The sequence below is a fragment of the Ptychodera flava genome, chromosome 2 (assembly GCF_041260155.1).
Source record: "Ptychodera flava strain L36383 chromosome 2, AS_Pfla_20210202, whole genome shotgun sequence".
In the NCBI taxonomy this organism is placed as follows: domain Eukaryota; kingdom Metazoa; phylum Hemichordata; class Enteropneusta; family Ptychoderidae; genus Ptychodera; species Ptychodera flava.
In genome coordinates, this window is record NC_091929.1 from 2,902,513 (window position 1) to 2,925,880 (window position 23,368).

Here is a 23,368-nt window from a genome sequence, read left to right on the forward strand (position 1 = left end):
TGTGGGAGTACATACTCCTAGTATATTGGAAGCCCTGGCCGACCGGCCACCCGCCTATGTCATACACGTTACTCATTCAGCGTTTTTTATCGAGTGCTGCACCGCAGAAAGGAAGCTCATCCCGGATGAAATACTAACTAGCTTTTAGGGATATTAATGGTTCACAATTACGAATTATTATTTTTAATAATAACGAAAATAATATCATATTTTTAGACTGTTACTATCTAGTTCGCCTGTACACAGACCGAGAAAAGGTTTCTCTCTGTAGAATTCGGCGAGATTTGACTCGAATCTTCAACCAGACACAATGTTTGAACTTCGTTAAACGATTTCCAGAGGAAATATAATCTATGACAGGTAATCTGTGTCTTGAGGGACCGCTTTTACATTACAGCAGACATTTTGATCACATTGTGTAGAGAGCGTGCGGTGTTCTGAATTACACATCATGTGTGTGCAATGCCCACTACAGGATATTTCACCAAATTTTTATCAGTAAATTGCAGCCAATCCGATTTATCAAACGCACGATATTTTTACAAATTCTCAATCAATTTCTCATGCAGCTTTTGAAAGACAAACTTTCCGAGTTGTCTTTAAAGTACAATAGATTACAAGGGGCGATGTTCAAGCACAAAGTGTTGACTCAACAAGAATCACGTGATTAAAATTTGGAATGAAAGGTCTAACCAAAAGTAAGAACTGCATCATTTATGCTTTTTTATGGATTTGGAGTGGCAACCCATTACCCTATTCCTCAAACAAGGCAAAACTGTTTGAACATTATGTAGACTTAATGAAATGATTAAAATTCTGAGTGAAGTTCAGCCGGACATAATTCGAGTGCGATAAATAGTTGCGAAGTATTATTTCGACTTTGTATTAAAGTTACACAAGATAGTCAACTATCAAATTTGTTGAAGGTGAAAACAGTATTATCTTTATTTTCGGGAGAATTATTGTTTGGAAAAGCGATATGGTAAAGTGAAATCCTTTGCTCCACAGATCTTCTGATTAGTTCACATTACTTAGAGATTTGATTTTAGAGTAAGAACCCAATTTGGTTATTTTGAGCAGGGAAAACAGTGCCTTAATATCGGAATAATAAAAATACTGAATATCTGTGGATTTTAATACCGACATGAATCAATTAATTTCATAATAATTGGTAATTAGGACATTACATTGGTGCAGTTTTAGCCTTAAAGTCACTTAATATTCCATAATCAAAGACTACATACAGTTGAGTGACCATAGAATTAACGATGATGGCAGCATACATGTAAAGCCTTATAATCACTAATTTTGGTCAATATACCGTTGGTTTCCAAGCAAAGGTAGATCACTATCCTTTTATATGAAACGTAATAGATTGAAAAGGTTTAGATTTTTTGTTTTTTGTTATTTTGCCTTATCAATAAGCGGCAGTGAAAATGGACTGATTTTTGTGGAATTTGCAGATATGTTGTTTTATAAGGACAGGTTTATCTTTATTACAACCAGATATGAACTGAAAATGCTCACGTGTTTCATACAGTTATGTGTAAATTTGAACCTTTGCCACATGTTTGCAACTTCATTGAAAGTATTATGATCAACATAATGAACAATAATCACCGCTGATTAATTCTCAAAGGTCATGAAGTATACAAATATGTAATTAGCTGAATTAAAAATATTAAAGTTCTTTGACTGCTGTCATTTATATAGCAAGTGTAATTACCGTTGGCCAAGTCCTTCAAGCCATATATGCCGAGCTGTGAAAGCTCATTAGATATGCAAATTGTAAATTAGCTGACATGAAAATGTGAAATGACTTTCGATATTGTTTTAACCAGGTATAATCATCAATGTTGTCATGTTTTGCCAACTTTGATCAAGTAAATCCCAGTATATATCCCTAATAAGCAAAGTTCATTAAATATGTAAATTAGGAATTGACTTAAGTAAAAATGCTTAATGATTGTCAATAATGTTGTATCATGGTATCTGCAATATATGTAGCAAGTTTTGTCAACTTTGGTCAAGTCAATTCAGATATATATCTCTAATTAGGAAAGTTCATTAAACATGCAAATTAGGAATTTGCTGAAGAGAAAATGATTAATTACTTTCAATAATATTGTATTACAGTGTCTGAAATGTACATAGCAAGTTACATCAATTTTGATCAAGTCAATTCAGATGAATACCCTAAGTATGAAAATTCATTTAATATGCAAATTAGGAATTGGCTGAAGTAAAATAGCGTCAATGACACTGTAGCTCCCATCCTGGACTATTTAGTGTTTGTTCTCTGGTCAGATATTTGAACATGTGTGAAAGGGATAAAGTGCATGAAGTGAAAATACTTAAATGAAATGTATTGGAGACAGTGAAATATGTTTAATGTAATTATTCAGAATATAAAATGGAAAAAATACAGAATTAGATATATCGAATACTGTGATACAACCATTAACTCAACAAGTCATTTACAATGACATAGTCCCCACTTGTAATAGGAGTACTAGTCTTGATGGGGCAGGAAAATGTGGTCATTAAGAAGTATCATTGGAGTGTATATGTTGAGATCTATGGGCACATAGGTCTATGTCGTTGTTCCCAATTTGAAACACATGAGGCATGTCTAAGTTACGGTTCTAAATCGGAAAAAAGATCAGACCTCTAGCAGTATTGGCCAGCCAAGAAATACATATGCGCATTATAAATGAGGTACAAGATGTGACATCTTAAGGTCTAATATCCTATCAAAATTGGAGGGTATAGAACTTGTGGTTACTGAAATATGCATATATATGTATAATCAAGGTCAAAGGTCATCAAGGTCACATGACATTTTCAAAAAAAAAATTGTATTCCTAATTAATCCCTATATGCCAAAAAATCAGATCTCTAGCTCTATTCGCTTGCCCAGAATTAGATGTGTACATAATTAATGAGGTAAAGCGTGTGCTGTCATAAGGTCTCCCATCCTACTAAATACAAAGGACATAGCACTTGTGGTTACTTATTTATTGACATAAACATATATTTTAGGTAAAAGGTCATCGGGGTCACATGACATTTGGTCAAAAAATTTCTCTCCTACAGTTATCCCTATATACCAAAAATCAGACATCCAGCTCTATTGGCTCGCTCAGAATGAGATATGCGCATAATTATTGAGGTACAGTATGTGGCGTCATAACGTGTCCCATCATACCAAACATGAAGGGTGTAGCACTTGTGGTTACCGAGCTATGGAAAAATATGTATATTTGAGGTCAAAGGTCACCGAGGTCACGTGACATTTTGTCAAAAAAATTGTATTGCTAAGTTATCCCTATATACCAAAAATCAGACCTCTAGCTCTATTGGCTCGCTCAAATTAGATATGCGCATAATTAATGAGGTACAATATGTGGCGTCATAAGGTGTTTCATCATACCTACATGAAGGCTGTAGCACTTGTGGTTACTGAGTTATGGACAAATATGTATATTTGAGGTCAAAGGTCACCGAGGTCATGTGACATTTTGTCAAAAAATTGTATTGCTAAGTTATCCCTATATACCAAAATCAGACCTCTAGCTCTATTGGCTCGCTCAGAATGAGATATGCGCATAATTAATGAGGTACAATATGTGGCGTCATAAGGTGTTTCATCATACCATACATGAAGGCTGTAGCACTTGTGGTTACTGAGTTATGGACAAATATGTATATTTGAGGTCAAAGGTCACCGAGGTCACGTGACATTTTGTCAAAAAAATTGTATTGCTAAATTATCCCTATATACCAAAAATCAGACCTCTAGCTCTATTGGCTGGCTCAGAATTAGATATGCACATAATTAATGAGGTACAGGATGTGGTGTCATAAGGTCTCCTATCATACCAAATATGAAGGGTGTAGCACTTGGGGTTACTTAGTTATGGCCATATATGTATATTTGAGGTCAAAGGTCATTGGGGTCACATGACATTTTGTCAAAAAAATTGTATTGCTAAGTTATACCTATATACCAAAAATCAGACCTCTAGCTCTATTTGCTGGCTCACAATTAGATATGCACATAATTAATAAGGTACAGGATGTGATGTCATAAGGTCTCCCATCATACCAAATATGAAGGGTGCAGCACTTGTGGTTACTGAGTTATGGACATATACTCATATTTAAGGTCAAAGGTCATCGAGATCACATGACATTTTGTCAAAAAATTTGTATTGCTAAGTTATCCCTATATACTTATTTTCACTTTGTTTAGTGTGATTAGATATTATTTTAGCTGAAAAAAGGGTCCAGGGAAAGTAAGGAAAATCCAGTATTCCACAGTGTAACAATTGGCTGAAATATAAAATTTCTTTAAGTCTCTAGAATCCCAAACCGAATCCGAAACCGAATCCGAAACCGAGTCTAATTTCAGCATCGTCTAGCCAGAGTGTAACGTGGGGATAGCGCCCTCAAACCACAGATACCGGCTTCCCATAGACTACCATGTATCAGAAAAATTAAAACTGTGATAACTTCATTAATATGCAAGCCACGCCCACCAAAACTTTTCAGTTCTAGCCATTTGAATTCTGAAGATGTCTACCAAATTTGACTGAAATACGTTCAGCCGTTTTTGAGAAAATGGACCAACAGACAGACAGACAGACACACAGACAGACAGACAGACAGACATCGCTGCGACATATGCCCACGTGTGTGAACACGTGAGCAAACCAGATATGAACTGAAAATGCTCACGTGTTTCATTATATATTGCATTTATGTGCAAGTTTGAACCTTTGCTACATGCTTTGCTACATTTAAAGTGTTATGATCAACACAATGAATTTCACCACAGATCAATTCTAAAGGTCATTAAGTATTCAAATATGTAATTAGCTGAAATAAAAATAACTAATTTCTTTGAGTACTGTCATTGTATCACAATATAGCATGTGTAATTACCTTTGATCAAGCTCTATATGCCAAACCGTGAAAGCTTGTTAGCTATTTATGCAAATTATGAATTAGCTGACATGAAATGCAAAATGACTTTCAATACTGTTATAACCTGGTATAATGATCAATGTACACAGCATGTTTCGCCAAATTTTATCAAGTAAATGCCAGTATATATCCCTAATTTGGAAGGTTCATTAAATATGCATATTGGGAATTGGCTGAAAAAAATGTCAAATGACTTTCAATAATCTTGTATCATAGTATCTTTAATGTACATAGCAAGTTTTGCCAACTTTGGTCAAGTCAAAACAGATAAATATCGCTAATAAATGCGGGATATCGGACCGCAGGCGGGCGAAGATTGCATTATAAGCGCGCCAACCCAAACTCACTGCATGGACATCACATTTACGAAATCGAAGTCCAAAGTCAACTACGTCATTGTTAGAATAAGAGAGGTTTTCCATCACACGGGAGCATACCACCACAAATTTTGCACAGATGGCGTTGCACTGGCATTGAAAAAGGGTGCATGGGAGCATGGGAACGCGGGCAGTTTCCCTCGCTATGGGTAGGAAATGCATTGAGCAAGACACACTTCCGGGTTCGCAAAAAAACGAGGATCCCATTTACGGGGCGCTCAAATATAACTATTTGCTGTGATACATAGCAGAGGCGTATATGTTTGTGATGCTGAGAATAACATCAGTAAATAAATGACGGGTTTTAAAAGTTGACGTTTTTTTGCGAAGAAACAGACTTCTGAAGGTAGGCTTGGGGAACACGTCATCCCGGCCGCTGTCCGCTTTGACCCCAGTAATAGGCCAAACCCGGAATTCGAATCGACCACGGTACAAACAAAGCCATGTGCGCAAACGCGCATAGACGTACGTGTATTTCCATACGCGCTAATACACATGTGGGTTTGTTTTGTACCGGCATCACGTGATTATTTGGGCGTACTGAGTCTGTACAACGCATCGCGTCCTTTTTATTCCGGAGTAGTCGAACCATTCACACTGGTTTTGGTCGGCTCCAGGTACCCAAGTCACTTCGACCCCGTCACACTTTTGCCTACATGTCCACGGAGACGATTCAACATGTTCCACAACAAAGCCAAGACAAAAATTGAAAATATCAATAAAATGGCTTCACAAAGGCTGAAATACACGATACTCGATGAAGTATGAAGTTTATGAAATGAAATCAAAATTGACAACACAAGTGTTTGTCTCGGGTAATACCACTTGAAGTTGAACTATTCTACAGACTGTTTTTTCCATACAGTGCAGTATTTGTCAGTGACAAATTAATCTTTGCAATACATTTTTTTGCGATGAGCTGGAAATTTGATTAATATCGAGTTAATGTACATAAATATTCCGTTATTTACTGGGACACGTTTATTTTCTCGATCCGCTATCTGCGGACTACGTGCTGAAGTACATTGACTGTTCATGTCAACGATCGTTTCTCCCTCTGCAGAGTTTCTGTATCCCGTTCAACAACGCTGTACCTCGATCACACGATAGTGACGCTATGTAGCTGTGCAGTATTGAAACTTATCATAAAATGGCCACCTCGTCTAACAGTAACACGTATTGTCGGGATTATCGTACGGAAAAAAGACTGCAAAAGTAAGACTTATGAATCTTCATCAGAATTGAACACATCATGATTGTACACGAGTATCAACCGTGAATGCACGTTGAGCTCGGCAGTTACACAAGCATGGTACGCTACATGCATAGCCCTACGAGTATGGCGACAGTGTCCGGCTTTGGCTACGCCGCCTACCGGAGGTGGGAGGCGGCGTAGCCAAAGCCGGACACTCTCGTCATACTCGTAGGGCTAGCTACATGCACTGCCGCGATGCCGATCGTATGCATTCCAAGGCCTATCCCAGAATTTGTTTCACAAACAACCTCAAAGGAGAGCAACATACTTCTATGGACAATGACGAACACGTTTCTTGGCGAAGCAAAATCAAAACAGTGCAGAAGTACATGAAGTAGGTCATGGCCTTGGACTCTGTGCACGAACCTGATTGGACACTTCAATACCTTTGACCCAAAGTTATTATTCATCAGCACTTCCATGCCATGAGGCTAGGTAGAGAACGTATGTACTCATTTCTGGCGATCGAGCAGCGAGGGAAACAATCAATTACCAAGGATAAAGCTAATTTACTAAACGATATTTTATCTTGAATAGTGAGTTGAATGAGTAATAAAATATCATATTTTTAATGTTCAATACGAGGTTGAAACACGGAGGGACCGTGGTTGAAACCAGAGCTATCCAGCTGTAGCCAACCTGGACAAGCACATTTCACAGCGCCCTCAAACAGTCGATTGTTTTCACTTGTCATGCGCGGCGTAACAGAAAAATTAAAACTTTCATAACTTCATTAATATCCAAGCCACGCCCACCAAAACCTTTTCAGTTCTAGCCATTTGAATTCTGAAGATGTCTACCAAATTTGACTGAAATACGTTCAGCCGTTTTTGAGAAAATGGACCAACAGACAGACAGACAGACAGACACACAGACAGACAGACAGACAGACATCGCTGCGACATATGCTCACGTGTTCACACGTGAGCAAAAACCAACTGCCCTACGAAATCGTAAGTGATTATAGATTTGGTGATGGTAATGAAACAGCTATACCTGCATTGCAAACCTCAGATTTACTAACTTGGTATCATCAAAACAGGATATGCCATCCAAGTTACATAACTATGACGGAGGGACGATGCAAATAGACATCCACCTATCATTGTAACAATCACTTCCTTTATCAGAGTTCAAATTTACTCCATCTTATCCATTAGACAATACACTGTAACACGACCGGAACTAATTTGGGATAATTGGATTGTGAACTAATGTCAGTTTATTCTGCAAATGTAAGCTCATCTGCTTTTCTCTCTAAGCAATGCACTTGTTTTTATGAGTAATTTGTAATATTGCTACATTCACCTCTATGGCACCCAAAACTTTTTGAGAAATTTGAATAAAAGATCCAATTATCCCAAATTAGTTCCAATCCTGTTTTGTCAAACTAGCGGTCATGTGTGTATAGTTCTGTTTTTTACGGTTGATTTAAAAATCGCATTCAAACGTTTCAAAATAACTGATAAAACATCAGTTTGATGGGCAATTGGTGTATATTTAGGTTGTTTTGCATTGGGCAGTGAAAGCAGTACACATCTGGTAATACTCTAAGATTTCAAGAGGACTGATAACAAATGGCAAAGGAAGTACTTTTTATCTGCAATTACATTCCATCAATATTTTGCTGTAGTTTCCTTTTGTCAGTTGGAGTAAAATAATTTAATCATTATAAGGGTAGTTGCATTGCAAGCTACCGGTAGATATTATTGAAATCTAAATAAAGTAACGTATTGATTTCAGTGTTGATTATTGAATTTGCACATATTTTACTGGATAGTCACTGGCAAATGAAAATTATGTTGCAACTTGTCCTTCATATAACACTGAATTCTTTGCTATGGTCTACTTCAAAGCAATTACTTGACAGTTCTTGTGTCTGCTTTGAATACTTTGTGAAATCCTATTGTAATCTGTGTTGTAATCTACCATGATATGTTTAAATACCAATACCACATCAAGACTAACAGACACACAGACTGTGTCTTAAAGTATATATAGAGCATATATACTGTAGCAATTGATTTTGCAATCAGGAAACGAATACAAAATCTTATTTCTGTAAAGCTTACAAAACATTAAAAAAATAGATCTTGAAGAGATTCACAATGAAAATACCAAATTAGAGAAGAGGAATTTGATCGATAGGTTGGTGTTCATTTGTCAAGAAGACATATATGCCAATGCATTGCTTTTTCATGATCGGTAATACATAGTGGTTTAGCTAAGTTGCTTTGACTAATATCAAACTCCTTCATTCTATTATTACACCAGAAGACCTCGCTTTGGAGGAGTGGGTGCTTTTATGTATTTTCCTAAGTGTGTGTAGAGGTCAGGAAAGCTGTTACGTGAGCAATGCATATTTCCACATTCAACAAGAGAAGTTGTATCAATTTTACTTGTTTTAACCTGTTCACCCCCAATTCCCTGTAAACAGGTCCAAGATCACCATTGATAACAATGGGTTTGGGCCAAACCATAGTGGTGAAAGGGTTAAAACTTGTCCTGATTGGTTCAGAATAAAAACACTGGATGCTGATTGGTTGATCCAAAGAACAAAAGACACAGGGATATAAGTTAACCTATTTAAAATCTTTATTATGGTACTACTTTGTCAGAATTAGAGAAGAATTCTGGTAAAGACAGTACATTCCTACTGAGGTAAAGAGAACTGTAATTTTTCGAACCTGTTTAGAAAAGATGTAATGAAAACATAAATAAAACAAGAAAACACAGATGTCCTGAATGTGAAAGGTAGTTGACCCTATTGCAAGAATATCACATTATAAAGTCCTTGTGTCTGAACCTTCTTTTAGGCTCAGATTGTTTTCAGATTCTATTAAAGTACTGATGTCAGGATTCACAACAGTACATAAATTCCTCTCCCCAAATCTTCTGGAAATGGAATAGTCCAGAAGTATACCAGAGAGTGCTGGACCAATGAGGGATAGAAACTTACGGAAAACAGGACAATGGGAATAAAAAAGAGACATGTGAATTGAGAGATAGAAAGATTTTTGTATATTACAATAATACTAGCAATAGGTTATAAAAGTTTGCAGTTTTTCCCTTTCTGGTTATTACAGAGCCAGTCATGGCAATTTTTGCTTTGTTTTCACTATTCATCCATTGCAAGTTCATATTCCACTCCCCAAACCATTGTCCACAATTCAGCATGTCAGCATGTTTAGAGTACACTGTTATTGTTAACATTCGAATTCTAGTCTGAACCAGAATTTACTTGCCAACAATAACAATGCAGTCTACTAGGCAGAGTAGAACAAGAAACTGTGGTTGACATTCAAAATAAAACTAGTGAAAAGCTACCACTACTGGCCCTTTACAACTAAGTTCAATGTGGGATACATGAAGCTCTTTCTTTTACTATTAGTTGCTATTCAATATTAAAATGCTTCTCAATTAATGATGGACTATTCTTTCTATAGAATTCAGGGACACCAACCTATGCTCAGTGGAAAGCATTTGTGGAGATAGCATGTGAGTGATTTCCGTAGTTTCCACTGCAACTGTCATGTCTGATAGGTCATTGCTATGCAATCAACAAATCTGCACCAATCTCTGTCTTTTTTTCTTCCACACAGTCAACTTACATCCAACAGACACTGTTTATGAACTGCAAACAGACATTTGCTCCTTCGAAAATGAGATAAAAATTTACCTAACTCTGGTTTGGAAGGCTAGACAAAATTTTCCTTTGAGAAATTCATCTAACATACATCCCACACAATTCGTACTTTTTTCTGGCAATGGTGAAGGCATATTAAAATCATTTGTTTCAGTAAATGATATTGTTAGTAATATTATTCAAACAAGTCAGTATTATAATAACACCAACAGATTGCTTAAATCTTGACATCATTTTTTAAGATAGTGTGAAACAGCTTTCTAAATGAAGGCTGCCTTTATCCCAGAATAGCCATCAACTTAGTCTTGTCATGTTCTTGTACGACAAACATTCATGCTCTCAAGTTGTTTTTAAGTGCACTGTTACACAATGGGAATGATAAAAGTAAATTTCTGTCGTAGAATCTGAGCCATAAATTTGATGACTGACCGAAGACTAACAAACATCACGGTCATGTTACTATTTTGATGGAAAGAAGAACTTTCCAGCATTCACAAAAATTGATCAAAATATAAGTTGTTGACTTTTATCTAGATATGAGGTGATCAATACAGTGTGTTCACATGCCAATTCCTTGTCACTCAAGACACTTGGTGGAAACATATTCCTTTCTTACATTAATCCTCTCGGCATAAAGATTCAGAATGACCGTACAATTTTCAAATCGATGGATTGAATGATGCTACTAAAATGGCAGGACTAATAGCAGCAATTTCTCTAAGGCTTGGTAAAATCACACACACAAGTTTCCCTTCTTCCATATTGCCAAAAACGTGAAGTTGTAAACCAGATGTTGGCATGTAATATCCAAATTCACATTAGATCTGAGTTTCAAATCTGACACAAGTTAAATATTGATTAAACATGACTTTATCAATAAAGTGTTTCTATTTGTAAAACATATTATGCTACACTTGAATATAAATGGCATAATTTAAATAAAACTTGTCTATTAACTGTAAATTTTTATAAAAAACGAAAGTTGTCTTTGTGACCTGTAATTTTTTGCACTTGGAAGATAATGGGGCTTATCCTTGCTGACAGTTTTAACATTCAAAAAAGTCTGCAATTTCTCTCCAAAGGTCTCCATAGGACAGATAAGCAACTTCAAATAAAGCCCTACAACTTGTAAGTAGTTGTTGCTGAGAAACAAACATCCAGTCTAATAGCGCTTGAAGAGAAATGCTTCTTAAAGATTTCTGATGGACATGCATTTCAAAAATATGGCTGTTAGTAATTTTAGTTCAGCAAAGCCTTTTACTGGATTCAGCAAAAACAGCTAATCACAACATCAATCACTGTATCTGCAATCACAAGATGTTGCCATCTTCAATGCAAACAGAGTTTTTAAAAGAAAATCTATAAAATTATCTCATAAAAAATGTGATGTTGGCTAAACACAATATGGGAAAAAGATACAATGCATGGCAAATATGAAAGGTCAAAGGTCAGGATATAACTTTCAGAAAGCCAAGTTGAAGGTCAACTTTCACAACAACTTTGTCCAATAAATTTGTCCATTGTAACCATGCGATACAGTACATTTGCCAATCATAGATCAATGTTACTGTCAAGTCTTGTTTTGTCAATCATGGATCCATGTTACTGTTATGTCTGGTTTTGCGAACAGAACCATCATCATGGTCTACTTGTCCATTTTGAGACTTGATCAAAGCGGCAGTTTTATCAAAGTCAATCATGGCATAGGTATCTGTCTTTTTGTTTGGGGTATCTGGTCCTGGTGTTTTAGGAGTTCTTGGAGACGAACCAGGAGTTGAGTTAGAGTCAGCTTTGCTTTCAAGATTTTCCAAGTCCAGCTGAATGTAGTTTATCTTTTTCTTTGGAGGAGGTTGAAGCACAAGTTTGGAAATTCCATTGCCATTTCCTATTCCGGCAGCCACCTGGTCCAGATTAGCATACGTGTGATCTGAATTGGGTGAAATTAAACCGTTCTTAGGACTTGATCCAGCAAGGCTTGATGGTGACTTGGCAGATGGAGAACAGTATGGTAATAGTTCACTAAGATTGTCCAGATTTGCATAGCAGTGATTGGGAGTTGTAGGAGTAGTTCTAACAGAAGATGGTGACACCACAGCCGTGTTGGCACTTCCATTTAACACCGCTGTTTCCGTTTTGGCTGTTGCATTACTTTGTGTCTTGTCATTTTCATGATCAAGTTTGACATAGTTCAAGCTACTCTCTTGATAGTTGTTGCTATTGCCTTGTCCTGATTGGCTCTTCTCTTGGACACTGATATGAATGGATGAAGCATTTGTTGCCTGTATAGTAATAGAACATTAACATGGGGTTAGATACATCTTCACTCTACATACATACATACATACATACATACATACATACATACATACATACATACATACATACATATTAACTTCATGGGACAACAGCTGCAACTTTTGACAATATTTTCTGCAAGAAGTCTGTGGGAATAGGAAGCATTTAGCTTTCACAAAGCATTTTACACAATACATTGTATGCAATGTTATTGTTGATAATTGCTTGATGAGTGCTAGTCCAGACCAAAAAATCCAGTTGTGAACAACAACAACAACAAAAACAACAACAACAACAACAACAATTGGACATAACACAGATACAGGCTATATTGACAAATTGAATAAGGACATTTCAACCTGATTTATCGAGTAAAACAAGAAACTGTATTTTACAAACAGGACAAAAACAAAATAAAGTACATTAAAAAGTTATGGCTGATTGAGCAGTAATGTTTGTTTTTTGATTGTGAGAATAATTGTACATTTAAAGTTTAAATGTCCTTGCAATATTCCTAACAAACAAAAAAACACTGTACCAGTACATTCTAGGTATACCATATAGCAGTAAATTCTAGGTATACCATATAGCAGTACATTCTAGGTATACCATATAGCAGTACATTCTAGGTATACCATATAACAGTACATTCTAGGTATACCATATAACAGTACATTCTAGGTACCGGTATACCATATAGCAGTACATTCTAGGTATACCATATAGCAGTACATTCTAGGTATACCATATAGCAGTACATTCTAGGTATACCATATAGCAGTACATTCTAGGTATACCATATAGCAGTACATTCTAGGTATACCATATGGCAGTACATTCTAGGTATACCATATACCAGTACATTCTAGGTATACCATATAGCAGTACATTCTAGGTATACCATATAGCAGTAATACCGGTAGGTATACCATATAGGACTACATTCTAGGTAACCATATAGCAGTAAATAATAGGTATACCATATAGCAGTACATTCTAGGTATATTACATACTGGTATACCTATCTATCAGTGTTCAACACATATCACTAGTTTGCTGTCAATCATTTCCATCTACTGATCCAAAGCAATGACAACAATGACCCATATACCGTAGATATCATGGCAAATGTATTGGAAACCACAAAATATTTACTGTATAGCATCACCTCTATGTTGTGTTGGTATATGTACATATGACCTACATTCTTTACTCTCAGTCTAAAACAAGTACTAATACATTGCCTTGGTGTTATTATTAATTTTTATATTTCTCCCATATTTCTCCATCTTTCACTTCTGAATCAACACACTTGCTACCACTGCATTGGTTTCCTTACAGTTACACCCACCCATCTCTTATCTACTGGTTTGTTGATCAAATGAAGAAAACATCAACATAAATACCACAAAGTTAAAATTGAATTAAATATAAATATTAAATTCTACTTATTAAACTGAAGCTTGTCTTAAAGGAAGGCGGTTGTCAGAACTCTGCACAAAGATTGCCAGGGACCACTACAACCGATATAAACACTGTTAAAACAAGTTTGTTAACAATGAATATCCTAAAATTTAAATGTTGCAGCTATGTTTACTTGATGCATCTAGATTTCATGCATGAAATACATTGTTTGTAAACAAGAAAGTCACACACACAGTTCTGATGACTGCCTCCCTTTAAGATTACATATCAAACTTCATGCAGAAGAGATGACTGATTGAACTCAGCTTAAATGGAATGTTATCATAACAGTCATGGGATTGCCTTCAAAGAAATTTAGAAAGTCTACTAACCTCCTCATTGGTTGCAGGACCAGATGTATTGACATAATTATGTAAATGAGGTGACACTGGTGAGGATGGACTTGCTGGTGTTCTAGGGCTGGCACTGCTAGGTGGTGTGTTGTCTACAATCACACTACCATTGACATAATGTGGACTGGAGGATCTTGCCCCACCAGATGATGACAAAGATCCACTAGAATGTTTGCGAATAACTCCATCAGCTCCAGTCAGGGAGCTGGATCTGCTTGCTGGATTGTGCTGGCTGGCTGTGTCATCCGCTTGGCCCTGTCTTTCCACATTATCTTGCACTAGATTGAATAACTGTTCTGCTCGTTTGCATTTGAAAGCGTAAATACCTGTATAGAGACAGCAACACTGGCATTAGTGGGTAAAGCTCAAACACTACGTTGGTGAACTAGAAAACCATTCTCCCTCCATTGACTTGGGTGGTTTCATTTTTAGATTCCTCTGCTCTTGCTATTTGCACATGATATTTTACACCAATTCCTGTTGCACAACGCGTTTCATGGCCAGATTTTGGTACTGTTCTGTATTCTATGACGGGTTTGGCAAGGATACAAGGGGTTCAAGTGATAAATAAATAGTGTAACTACATAAAATGCACATAGGCCCATGCTCATTCTTGATATTCTGTGATGTATTGGCAGCATATCAATGAAATATCAGAGAAATTCATAATTTTATGCTAATAGGTCACTCCATAATAATACTTTTTAAGTGTTTCAATAAAAATTCAAGTTGCACAGGAAATCTAACGGTGAACCAGCTTCAATGATAGAAATATAACAAGGACAATTCAAAGTTTCTGGTGTAATCTGAATAGTAAAAACAGTACTTGATCAAGGGCCATGGACCAAAAACAATTATTTCCCTGTATTTTGGTCAATAGACACATCCAATGACTGATCAATAAATGTCTAGAATTTCACACCCAGACTTTCACAGATATCACTACATATACTAACCTGGACCTGTCGGACATCTTCTTCCACTTTCAAAGGAGAAAAGTTCCGCATCAAAACCGTATCGACGCAAACATCGTAAAGGCCATCGCACTGGATCTTTACTTTTTTGGTATAATATTAAATCTGAAAGTCCAACTTCAATAGTTCCACTGCCAAGTTCCCTCCCATCATCATCTACATTTTTCACTTTAAACATTGTAGGACTCATATCAGAGTCAATTTCCCCTCTAATACACTTGTTGCCCATTTTTTCAGCTAAAGAATCTGTAAATGAAAGAAGAAAGAAATTACTTGATGAGCTATACCAGTATTTCCTCTCTGATACATCTATTGCCAATTAGTAAGATTGTATACAGTGAAATGAGTCAGTGGAATAAATAACTCCCTAACCCAAAGGGAAAACATGAGTTGAAGGATGCATTTGATTGTTGATATCATCAAAGATGATCATATCAGTGTTTTACACTGAAGGTAGGACATTTATCATGTTCATCTGATGCTGATAGCAATGGCAGTGAGGTTGATACAGCTCATTATATCAGTCAATTCATTGTCACAGTGTTTGTAACTGACTTCATTGAGCTATCAGATATGCAGCTTGTTGCTTCATTTTTGTCAGTAAACATCAACTCTTAGTTTCATTAGGAAATGCAGGGCAAAAGTTGGCCAAGAGAAAAATGTACGAGATGATTTCAGGATTTTCTTCTAGAAAACAATGAGTGTCAACTAGAGGTTGCACAGTGACTGATAGGGTATTTAAAATTTGTATTACATTTGCTACAATAAACCTACTTTGAGAGCAGATGAATACTAATATCACAACCTATTGGTATTCTACAATACAGAACTTTGAGCTGACATTGCCGAAAGCTTGGAAGATACCTAACTACATTACTTAACACTGTTTTTGGGAACACAAGTGTACAGCAAGCAATATATACCGTACTCGTCCGAGTATAAGCCCCTGCTCGTGTATAAGCCCCCCTACTGATTTTAGAGGATTTTAGAAAATGCATTACATCCGTGTATAAGCCCCTACCCTAGTGTAACTCAAATACAGAAAGGTTAGGAGAGTATATTTGGTCATTTAACTTGGTAAAATTAATTTTAGATAATAAAGAAACCATTAAAAGATGTTAAAACAATGGGAAACTGGAGTTCCCTTGACAATATCGTAAGGAAAATGACACGTTTTTCCAGTACTATCTTGATTCTTTGACCCTACTCACCCCCGTCGCCTAAATAGAATAGTCTCACTCACGTCCGCCATTGTTTATTTTCATTCATTGCCACGATGTTTTCATGCTTGAAACATGCAGTTTCTTTTGTTTGAAGCAATTATCCTTTCATTTGTGAAGACTTTTCCTGGTGACTATTACAATTTTCACTGCTATGTTGTTGTTTTCACAAGGTGTAGACAGTTTGATATTGGAATATTGAGTTGCCTTTCCGTGTGGGCAATGCATGCCTGTTCACATACTGTTGATCAGCAGCATACGTAACGTCTTTGTTTCAAGTTTGGGGTTTTTTTCGACGCTGAAATTTCACCAAAATGTCACTTCTGTATTCAGAGATTGTACAATCAATTTCTTTGGATGTGTAAGTCGATTTTGAAAGCGATAGAAAGATCGAGTGGTGTTGAAAAAAATCGTGCATAAAATTAGCATAAATTAAGCGTCCATGCCAGATAACATGGGGTTGCTCGAGTATAAGCCCCTCCCCTAGTTTTACCGCTGTTTAGTGTGCCGAACCGGGGCTTATACTCGGACGAGTACGGTATCATCAATAACTTCTTTAATGAAGCTTGTCAATTTCTATCCATGTTATTTGTTTCTTTAGGCTGATCAATATTACTTATTGATAAAGAAGCATTTCATATGTTGCAGGGAGTAGCACTCAAGTTTCAAGACTTGAAGATGAGTATGTGACTATCTTTGACTTGCTGCAATAGATTGATATCCAGGCATGAAATTAATGAGCTGTTTCTCAGAATCACTAAAGTGCATTGCCATTTCACTGCATTTGACTGGCTTATCTGCTATCCAAGGTTACTGGTACATGGATAATGTTTCTTGCCAAAACAACTAGTATGCAATTTATATGTAATAAACATACTGCTACACAAACATCATAACAATTGTTAATATTTTTAATTGTTTATATTCATCTTTTACCATGCTCGACCTTGCTACAATCCATTCTACGTGTGAGATTACTTGACAACATTTTTCAAATGACCATGTCTACAGGAAGACTGACTGATTAATTTCATTGCACTCAAATATACGACACAACAACTGCAAACATCCTTGATGATTATCCATAGACTGTAGAGCTGCTTTTTAATCATTTGAGGTTTCACCGTGTGGCAAAAACAACAAATACACAGGACTACATTTTATCTTACTACACATTTTCTTTTTTCATGAATATGTTCCTAAGTTGTTTGACCTACTTCTTCCTATCAACCTACAGACATGTTTCTCATTGCTGGCTATCATGAATAGAACACCCACTGAATACAAAATAATTACACCATAATAAATGGTGATGCGTTATCCTTATACTACAGATTGGTCTGTGCTGAGTGAACTTTTGTCTTAAGAAAACAGAGTCACGTGAATTAAACGATGTATCAGCATGGATGTTTACCCTGAATACTAATCAATGCTAATATTTTTCCATAAAAATCTTATCCAAAATGACTAAGGAAAGTCAATTTTCAGTCTAAGCAAACTCACATAATTTGAGCGAATTTTAAACAACTTCTTTCAACTGTTTCTGAGACCATGAAATTTTTCAATTTTAATTTAGCCAATTGATGTTATAATAGCATAGGCATGGTGATACCAGTACACGTGTCTTACAAACTGGAGCATTGTATCTGAAATGATGCTAACTATTTATGTCTCAATGTCAGCTTGTTTTGCATCAACAATATTGGATGTTCTGTTGACAGATGCATGTCACATGTCTACTGACTGACTGCTTTCATCACAGTGTAAATGTACAGGACGGCAAGCTGGATATTTGTTCGGTAGTTTATGGGTTTGAGGTAAAATGTACCTCAGAGATAGATATTTGGACTCATACACTTTTACAATTTACTTTTTCACTCTACCACTTAAGGGGGATCATTCATACATCACAGAGAAAATCTAATTTTCATAGTCTTATTAATATGAAAATCAAAAAGTTGATATTGCCCCATAGAGTTAACACACTAGCTGAGCTGGGATGGTGGCCATTTTAAATTTCAAGTGACAGGAAATGTTGGGTAATTTGCAAATTTTGCACACTGATCCCAGATATACATGTATATATATTATTGAAAAGAAAGGGAATGGTTTAAAGTTTTCTCATAGAAAGTTTGAATATTTCAATTTTAGAGGCACATACTACCTTAACCCTTTGAGTGCCAAAGTCAACTTTTGTTGCCTTTATTGAATATAACATAACCAGCTACGTTTTTATCAGACCTATACAATTTTTTCAGATTTTTCCCAAAATTTTGGTCCAAAATTGTAGTCATTGAAAGGTTGTGTCCATTTGGTCTAAAATTATAAAAAAATTACAGAAAAATTCATAACACTTGGTAAAATGTTACACTAAAATATTAGCGGGAAAAATTACAGCACTCAAATGGTTAAAGGGACAGGAGCTGTAACTTTTATTTTTTCACACTTTCTTGTTGTACTCCCCAAAGTATGTTGAGATACACAGTATTCAGCTTATCAACTCAGCCTGTACATATGTAGATTGTGCTAGCTCTTACTGTTGATAAGAGAATTTTAGTCGGGACTAAAATTTAAGTGTAAACAATAACAGTGCACTTGATATGTATTGCATTGGAAAGTGAAATTTGGGTGTTTCAATATACCGGTAGTTTGGGGAGTAGTAGAAGAATAAGTTGCCGGTGAAATACGAAACAAATTTGTGAAAAAATCATCAAAAGTTATAGCTACTGTATCTTTAACAGAAACACAGTCTCAGATGAAACACTTGTGTAGCCACATGAAAACAAATAACTCACTGAATTTTATTCTGACGATATTCCATTAACCCTTTGAGTGCTGTAATTTTCTCCTGCCAAAATTTTAGTGCAAAATTTTACCAATTTTATAAATTTTTCTGTAATTTTTTGGTACTTTTGGACAAAATGGACATCACATTTCATTTTCTACAGTTTTTTCTCAAAATTTTGGCAAAAATCTGAGAAAAATTGACTGGGTTTAATTTATAAAGGGGACAAAAACAGACTTTGGCGCTCAAAGGGTTATTATCTTTATCACATAAAACAACAAACCTCCACTATTTTTCCCCAGGTATTTTAAAGGAAGACATATGATGTTTGTTTTATTTTAGGCCCAACAGGGGAGAGTAATGTTTCAGATAGAGGTCTAATAATTGGATAATGAATTCTAATTTTCTAATATAAGAATTTGACAAAAAGGATGGAAATATTGAATATGTGTAAACATGTTATTAATGTACATGTAGCTCGGATAACAATGACAATGCCTGTACACAGAATGCATATTTTATGTCACTGCATATTACAAAGCATGAGGTGACACTGGTGCTACTAGTACCGGTACTACCACTATAAGGCATTAATGCTTAAGAATACTGTCATAGAGGAAAAATAATGTCATCTGTTCTGGCTAATATCATGTGTGTTTTTGCAGACTGCAAATGCTCATTTTGCACAATCCCAATGTAATCTGTTCAGTAAGATAGATGGGCTCAATGAAGCATGGGCTCCTTGAAACCCCTTAGGCTGATACAAAATGCAGTGTGCCACATGAACAAGTCAAGGTCCCAATGTTCATTTTATAACCATTAACTTGTTTACAAATTACTGGATGATGAAATGAACACATTGAATCTGACAATGTCTATTGGGACAAATTAATCTACCGTATGTGTGTGTGTGAATCAAGTCAAGTCCTTAGCAGCTATAATAATGCAAAAAAGCAAGACAAATCTATTGCAGATATATTATGTATTCCCATTTGTAACACATCACACTGTAAACACTGACAGTTGACCAACTGATGCCTGGGATATTAAAATCAGAAAGCCATCAAAGCTAGGAATTTCAATCGTACCTCTGCATGAAACATGTCGTATCGAATCACAATCCTACGGTTATGATCTCTTCCTTGCCATTGTATAATGACATAGATTTATACATGTCTTGGTTTATCCATGCAAACATTGTTGCATACTGATAGAAATGATGATTGATGTACTGAACAATGATCTACACCATAAAATCCATGCAATGTACAGCTGCTATGTTGTCAAGAAAGCCACTTCATCAAAGTCAATGTCAATTCTGTCACATTTCATTTGACATGCCTGGATGGCTTTAGAAACTGTATGTTGATGACTTCATATGCAGCTTAGCATGAAATGTTAACGTTTACAAACTAATTGCAAAAACTTAAACATAAACAACCATTATGAATTGCTTTTATGAGCAAAAACTATCACATGAATGTAGTAACAGTAGAAATGCCTTAGCACAGGTTTTAGATATTGAAGTGAGATGTGACTATACTGCACTCACTCAATGATGACAGTCCTTATACTGATGACATCATCACACTTTTCAGGGTTCAACTATGTTTTGCAAACATAGGCTACACTGAGCAAAATATGGCATATTAAGACAATAAATTGGTATCCTACATAAAAATGAATATCATTATTAAAGCACAATGGGATGATTTTTTAACCTATCTGCAGCATCATAGTGATAATTGCCAGGTAATAAAATTGAGCAAAACAATCATGTCTTGTACAATCTGTACCAGACACCATATAATCCTACCCACATCTATAATCTATACCATCCACTGTTACCAGATAAAGCAGAACAAAAGAGTATTTCTCTCATCACGCACACTAAATACATCCGCTATAACATGACTTTCATTGGCAAAATATTACAATAAGCTATGACCTTCCAACTTAATTATATGTGAAGGACATGTGTGGATGGCAGAAAGTTACAGTATTAAAAGTCTTGATCAAGTAGTTAATCATAATGACAGCTGAAATTTCATTAACCCCACTTACAAAAAATCTTAAAAGTGAATGGTAATTTACTATAAGATTATTGTCTGGAGATAAAGCAGTTTAAAGACCAATTATCCACTGAACCAACACAGACAAGATATCCTTTCAACTCAAGATTGTCCGGGCAAAGTAGCGAAATCACAACATTTTTCAAAGCTTTGGATAGGAAATATAGCAATAGACACAGCTAATGTTAGCTCAGATACAGGGAAATATACATGTGGTTGTTAAAGTGATGGGTGCAATATTGGTGTTGTTGACATTGATTTCCATAACCATTGAGTAAGACATGGCTGAAGTACCTCATCATTCAATTCTCAATGTCATTCACAACGTGACTGTTGAGATTGAAAAAACTACATGTCGTCCTGCGCATTTCAATGATTACTGCTTCTTTTCTTTGCACTGTTGAAAATTTTACAGAATTGTGTGCTGAGTATGAGTCCATTCACTGTTTTCCTGTGACTTGCTAAATGCTAGGCAGATAAATAGCCCACATGGACTGTAGTGAAAAAAAAACCATGATCATTACCTTGCGACAGGATAGCCAGAGGCAGAGCAAATCCACAGCAAGCAGACAGCCAAATCTGCTGTTCTACTGTCTGCTTACACAGCGTAATTCCAAGATTATCACTGTTTTGTTGACGTACTCTAGATCTGAGAATCAAAGCTTATGTACTGACAAAATAGAAATGGTTGAAGTGCTGCTCTCAGAGCAGTGTGACTGTCATGACATCTTAGTGGCTAACTGTGTCCAATAAACCCACCACGTAATACTAACACACATGTCCTTCAAACGTTGTACAGTGCTGTGTTTACAGCACGTTTGCTATGCATACCTAACAATACAGAGGTCACTTGTCAGGGGCATAATCATTGGAGGAAAGAAGCAACACCTGTAAACATACCAAATCAATAGCTACGCCTGTGAGGTATTCTTGTGAGTAGAATGGTAGGTCCCAGTGAAATGTGCACTACGCTGTACTACGCTGTCTTCCTGATGACAAGATCCAAAGTTGTGTTTGAATTGACACATTGATGTTTTATGACAAAGGTGCTGGGAAAGCAGAGTTATAATTCCAAACTTTGTGAGATCTGTCTTTCTCAAGAACCACATTGTATCCATAACAATAAATGAATGGATGTTATACCCCAAATGTCAGTCTATTTCTACAAACTATTTGGCTTTTTCATTCTAATTTTTAAGTCTTGATTCACTGACTCAGCATGAATGACAAATTTTGTTGGACACCACAGTCCCTCCACCCACTGTGATGACACTAATGATCAACGACTCAGCATTGCTGGCTGCTACAACATCATATTATTTTCAAATTGTCTTTTCCTGTCTCATGCTAATGTCATGGCAACAATAATTAACCTAGTGTTATATTTATCAAGACAACTGCATCTGAAAATCTTCAAGAAACAATTAACTTTGATTTCACCGTATTTGTTGAAGCCTTGACAAAGCCGACAGGTACCAGGTATAGACATACCAGTAAGGTAATGCAGATGTACGTACCTGGGATGTACCTGGCAATCTCAGGGTAGATCTAATTCTTGAATTTATCATTAGTTAGCTTCACATGTATAATGTCAATTGCAGTGAATTTTGCACTGTCATCTCTTGACTGTTAAAGTTCATCCATAGGTCAACTTGGAAGGCCTAGTTCTCAGAAAGAGGGCTCATTGATCAATAAAAATTCCATCAACAAAAGCAGTTCAATGTCAGTGTGACTCGGTCCATTTCACAACAGTCAGAGGTAGGTTCAATGACTGCAACAACACAGCCTGCTTTGATATACCGGTACATTGTATACACATACTGTAATTCCTTTACCTGAGAGCTAGCAAAAATGAAGTGAAACAGGTTTTGGAAATTTACGTGCATGGATGATATTTCTAAAAATAAACAAATATTGGCAGTAAACATGTGATTAGTC

General features: G+C 36.0%; 1 protein-coding gene across 6 annotated transcripts in view; it reads right to left on the reverse strand.

Moving 5' to 3' along the window:
- Nucleotides 1-9,198: 9,198 nt before the first annotated feature.
- The window catches only part of LOC139151421 (fibroblast growth factor receptor substrate 2-like), a 56,547-nt gene continuing 42,377 nt past the window's right edge, over nucleotides 9,199-23,368 (reverse strand). For 5 of the 6 annotated variants that reach the window (XM_070724225.1, XM_070724241.1, XM_070724257.1 and 2 more), the window contains exons 2-4: nucleotides 15,336-15,599; nucleotides 14,359-14,705; nucleotides 9,199-12,546 (exon numbers count right to left, since the gene is read on the reverse strand). In XM_070724225.1, the coding sequence (XP_070580326.1) occupies nucleotides 11,857-12,546; nucleotides 14,359-14,705; nucleotides 15,336-15,582 (1,284 nt within the window). In that variant the 5' untranslated portion in view covers nucleotides 15,583-15,599 and the 3' untranslated portion in view covers nucleotides 9,199-11,856. Of the gene's footprint in view, nucleotides 12,547-14,358; nucleotides 14,706-15,335; nucleotides 15,600-21,954; nucleotides 22,264-23,368 lie in introns of those variants that run through there. The other variant, XM_070724233.1, reaches the window with a different exon arrangement.